Source organism: Myotis davidii, unplaced genomic scaffold, assembly GCF_000327345.1.
Source record: "Myotis davidii unplaced genomic scaffold, ASM32734v1 scaffold540, whole genome shotgun sequence".
NCBI lineage: Eukaryota > Metazoa > Chordata > Mammalia > Chiroptera > Vespertilionidae > Myotis > Myotis davidii.
The window spans coordinates 283,252-288,685 of record NW_006292916.1 but is presented as its reverse complement, the minus strand read 5'-3'; the positions used below and the strand labels follow the sequence as shown (position 1 = coordinate 288,685).

At 45.4% G+C, this 5,434-nt stretch overlaps 2 protein-coding genes across 2 annotated transcripts in view; one reads left to right on the top strand and one right to left on the bottom strand.

The window, feature by feature from the left end:
* LOC102767782 (tubulin beta-2B chain-like) overlaps nucleotides 1–195 on the top strand; it is a 63,300-nt gene extending 63,105 nt beyond the window's left edge. Inside the window, 1 exon segment of the mRNA XM_015565709.1 lies at nucleotides 9–195. The gene's annotated coding sequence lies outside the window, so the exon portion shown is untranslated.
* A 400-nt stretch (nucleotides 196–595) lies between these two features.
* Nucleotides 596–5,434, bottom strand: part of BPHL (biphenyl hydrolase-like (serine hydrolase)) — a gene marked incomplete at its 5' end in the record, with an annotated part of 42,602 nt that continues 37,763 nt past the window's right edge. Inside the window, one exon of the mRNA XM_006766415.2 lies at nucleotides 596–896. Within this exon, the coding sequence (XP_006766478.2) occupies nucleotides 809–896 (88 nt within the window). The remainder of the gene's footprint in view (nucleotides 897–5,434) is intronic.

The following is a 5,434-nucleotide window of genomic DNA, read 5'->3' as shown; positions in this document are numbered from 1 at the left end:
GGCTTAAGAACTTGTCAGAGACACCGTGCCACGTCAGTGAATTTCTGTTGTCCTCAATGAAGCATGGTCTTTCTATTTGTATCTATGGTGCTCAGTTTTGCCTCTGTCAGAAATTCGCACTGTTGATATACTAATGTGGCACTCCTCTAAAAATTAAGGTATATACTATACTAATTAAAACGCATGTGTCCAAAATCTTGTGGTTTCTTTATTTTTATTTTTTTCACTACATTCTTGACTGTTTTGGGGTTTAGTAATTTTAACAAAATAGAATTTGTATTGTAATGTTTTAAGTAATAGTTCTTTTAATAAAGAGATAAAAAAATATTTTTCCATCTGCACCAGTTCAAAGTATTAAAGTAAAGGAATCCAGCAAAGGTAAGGGAGTGAATGGGGATTTGAGGATAAAGCAGGCTTTCTTCCCTTTGTTGGAGTTAGAACAACCCAGGACCTTTGACAAGGACTTTCTTCTATGTACTTCCTTTATACAAAGTGATAATACAACTAAAAGGACTGGTGACCCCTTGTACTTCTCAGATAAAAAGTACAGCATGAGTTCAAGGTGCCCTAAAATAGCAGTCAGGAGCACTACAAATGCTCATCTAAGATTTATTCGCAAATAAAGTAAATCATGACAGGAATTTATTTTAAGACAATGGCAGAAATTCACAACCTGATGTTAAGAAGTAGTGGAAGGAGGAGCTGGAAGCTGGAGGGCAGGTGCAGGGAGGTGTGCCATGGGGTGGGTTGTAGAGGCAGCAGCAGCTGAAACCCAGGCAGCCCAGCTCACAGATTCTCCGGGACACTTTCATTGTAAGAAGTCTTCTACTAACTTGTTGAATTCATTTGCAAAACGTAAGTGGAGGTTGTGTTTGCCTTCTGGCATCAGATGCAACCTAAAGATAAAAAGCCCATGTTTAATGGCACAGCATTTAAACCCTCTCACCAGCCCCAACATTACCTGAAAATCTATAGTAAAACCTGCTGCATTTTTTCCTGACTACTATTGGGGAGAATATGTAAAGTACACAGTACACACTTTCCTGAGTATAGACTTAGAGTGAAAGCCTTCTGGATTGTTTGACTGCCCCTAAGGCTGACTCCCAGTAACAGAGCACACACGCTGTATTTGGAATTATATCCCATAACAGATGGTTTAACTGAACCTGACTGAGAGGGGCATAGGATTTGGTTATCTAAAAAAAAAAAAAAAATTACTAGCAATATGGTTGATTTTAACGAGGTTAGAAAGAAGATAAAATATAGTGTCCAGGAGCCGCTGAATGAGGACAGGTGAGCTGTTTGGGGCATCTATGTAGTGGGAAAACCCAAGTCAATTCAGCCACCCCCAAGAGTCATTCAAGGTTCCAAATCGCCTGGCCATTTTTGGAGAACTGAGTAGCCCTAAACACAAGCCTCTGGACGGAGGGTGAGTAGTGTTCCTTAGGGTTGTGAGGGTGGTGCAGCCTGCATGGAACCCTGTTCTGCAGTTGTCACTGTCTTTTGTGGCAAACCTCCCTGTCCTAGTATGGCTCCTTCCTTTCAATAGGGTTGTGGTCAAATGTGGCTGGCAGGCAATTTCTTTAATAAAGGAAGCCTTCTCTGAGTTCTACATTTTGTTTTTTGGCTATAAAAGCACAGAAATAAAAGTTTTAAACAAACGAAAGCTTCTAGGATATAAGCACACAATTGAGTTGTTCTGCCCACAATGATAATTGGGCATTAATAGAACTATACAGGGACAAAACACCAGTTCCAAAACTGCCTAATTCTCTGGTCTGTCAGCACTTGAGGTCTGAGAGCTCTCGGGATCAGTGATCACTGGGAGAACTTGTGAAAAGGTCCTGCGAAACAGAGCTGTCCTTGCAGCTCAACCACATGGGGGTGGGGGTACCAAGATGATTAAGGCCATTTACTAGAAAGGAGGAAGGATACATTGTTGGCATCTTTCTGAGGTTCTTAGGGAAGTTAAGACCATTTACAGTAACTAGGACATTCCAAATTCAGTTATAATGCTGTTCAGTAAAGAAGGGCAAACTGCACCAACCCAAAGATAGGATCCCAGTTGCCCCATACAAGGAAAGGCTCGTAGGGATGCTCAAGGCCTCTGTTTTTAGGAGACAGAAGGAACCAGCTGCTAAGGATGCTGAAAGGACACGTCTAGGCTAAACTGCATCCTCAAATGTGTACTGAGTTGGATTCAGAAGCAAAGACCCCAATCTGCCCAACTTGCAAGTCCTCCTTTGTGGCTAGCCATGCTGGTTATCATGTGCTCTCCCCCATTTCTGTGATTCATTCACTCAGTACCCCTAATGAGGAAGGAGAGACACCAGCCGTGAATCTCTTCTTTTTCACCTCATTGATGTCTGCATTCTTCCTATAGTAATCTCTAGGTCTCAGGGAAATAAAAACAAGTCTCCTCCATTAAGAATATGGGAGATCTGAGGCACCTACATTCAGAACTGCACTGAATTATGGGTGGATAGACAGACAGATGAGACTGTAAAAAAAAACTGCTCTTCTCCTTGAGACCTTCTGGGGGTCATTTCAAATTCTTTAATACGCCTCCTTTAGGTCTGACACCAAGTCCCTGGACCTGAGGCCTCTGTATGCTTGTCTTTGGGAATAGCACCCTGCCAGGCAGTAGCTAGAGCTGTCCAGGCAACGCAGCAACTCCACTGCCAGCCTCGGTTCTCACCCAAATAACAAAAGGATTCAATCACATGCTCCATGGAGAGTGTTTCCAATGATCACATCCCTCAGGGAAGTCAGGAGGAAATCCCCCCACCTCACACATGGATCAGCTGGAGTTGAAGGACCCCTGAGACGGTACACAGGAGTTCCTCTTTTCCAGGACAGGTTCCTCGTTGCACTTGGCACTTTTAGAAAAAGATGCAATTCTAGATCTTTTGAGAAATTAAAATGTCTAACTTCATAGTATAAATCCAGTGGTCAGTTTACTTCTGCCTGATACAGTCCTTCCAGGATCTCACTCTTTATATCCAGGTAGCAAGGAGAAAAGATGCCTAGCATCTACCATCCTTTCTTCAGTCCAACCTTCTACAGCTTTCAAATTAAGCTCTGAGAGCTACAGATATGAACAAGACTGTAAATAATGTGCTGTAGCATTCTTGTCCACGTTGATATGATAAAATTCTAAATTATTTATGAACCCACAGAGTTTCCAGTAAGTCTGAGTATTTTTGTTTTCATGGAAAACCAAAGTAGGCTCCTGCCCAACTGCCTTTGAACTGGGCTATCGGCTGTTCATGGCTTCAGAGCAGGGGTGGGCAAACTTTTTGACTCGAGGGCCACAATGGGTTCTTAAACTGGACCGGAGGGCCGGAACAAAAGTGGATGGAGTGTTTGTGTGAACTAATATAAATTCAAAGTAAACATCATTACGTAAAAGGGTCTTTTTTTTTTTTTTAGCTTTATTCATTTCAAATGGGCCATAGTTTGCCCACGGCTGCTTCAGAGTCAGACTGAAACATCAGCTCTTCTGCTTCTCAGGCCTTCGGAGTCGGACTGGGATCACGCCTCTTCTCTCCCGGGCCCCCACCTTCCTAACTCACTCCAGCTTGCTGACAGAAGACCTTGGACTTCTCGGCCTCCCCACTGTGTGAGCCAACTGACACACCCACACACACGGGACAGAGGACAACCTGCCTCGCACCTGCTATCGAGCTCCCCTGGTGTCTCCAGGGGCCCCTGATCACCTGCACCCACACCAGCCTCCCACCCACAAAAGTGGCAGCCACTGTGTGTTGTAAAATGATCACTCATTCCTCAAAAAATATTTTGAATGATAGAGAATATCCTCATTTTACTTATAAGGAAACAGGCAGAAATCCATGTACACTGCACTGCCTAAGTAAGTGACTGGGCCAGCACTTCCTTCCTCCCCCCATTCCTGCGCCTCACCAACACCGCCATGAATGTCTCTGGATCCCAGATACCCAGTCTGCTCTCCGGGCTGGATTCCGTTCCCCACTGCTTCCCTTTGGCTGACACTGGCCCCAGGCGCCACTCTGCGCATGTGGATGTTCCTCCTCATTCTTTCCCATCTGGTCTGGCTCTCTGGCCTCGGCCCAGAACATGAAGTTGGAATCCATACCATGCTTTTTGGCCCTCAGTCACCAGTTGGTGACCACTGGCCATCCACAGAGGCTTGGCCCTATATGGCTCTACTGCTCCCACATTCTCTTTCTTTCAACATGTACTAGACTGCATCACTGGATAGGTGTTGACATGCTCAACAGGAGGAAAACAAAATTCACATGTTCACCACTGTATGAAGGTATAAATAAGGAGCTGTATGGCCTCAGGCAGATGAGTAATTGGAGATAGAGGAGGAGGAGAAGACTGAAGGATGAGTACACCTGGCCAGGCAGTGAAGGGGTGAGGGCTAGAGCAGGACCAGGCAAACCGCTGGTCACTTGCAACTGGGTCTCAAATCCAGGTTTCAGATCCTGACCTCTGCTGGCCTCCAGTTCCTGAGATCTGAGCACCTCCTCAGAAACACACTAGTATGGACTGAACTGCATCCTCCCAAAATTGTATGTTGAAGTCCTAGCCCCCAGTACAGTGTGACCTTATTTGGATATACATCTTTAAAGAGGTAATTAAGTTAAAATGAGGTCATTAGGGCTCACACTAATATGGCTGGTGTCCTTATAAGAAAAGGAGATCAGGACACAGACAGGCACAGAGGGAAGACCATGTGAGGACACAGGGAGAAGACGGCAGTCTACAAGCCATGCAGAGAGGCCTCAGAGGAAACCAACCCTACTGACACTTTGATCTCAGACTTTCAGCCTCCAGAACTGTGAGGAAATAAACTTCTATTATCTAAGCCTCCCAGCCTCTGGCATTTGTTTTGGCAGCCCTGGCAGGCTAATACACATAATGAGCAGACACAGTTCAACAAGCTGTGGAGTCATCACCTCTTCTGACAGGTCTGAGGCCCACTGCCTCCTGGGGCCCATCACCCCAACTCCAAAGAGTCTGATGCCAGCCTCTCCTCAATGCAGATACTTTGAAAACGAGCTGGGGCTGGCCTCATGGGTGATGCCTGTCTGGGAACAGGAGACGCCCAAGCAGAGGCTGACTAGCTAGACAGGTGGTGAGCGGTGTCAGTGCTTTCCTGTCTCAGAGGGAGGGCCGGACAAGCAGGGATGCACAGGGACTGGGGCAGGACAGGAGACCAAAGGGGCAGGTCTGCTCCCCACCACTATTGTGGTCAGACTGGCTCCTATTTTATGTTTATATCTTGGACTTATGTATAAGATTTGTTGAGAGAAAGGGTTCAACTGCCTAAAAACGAATCTTCAAACTGGTGAGCTTGAATGATCTCTAAAGCCTCTTTGCTTCCAAGAGATTCTATCACTGTTCTCTCACAAAGAGAGCAAAGAGAGAGACATTAGCTTGAGAC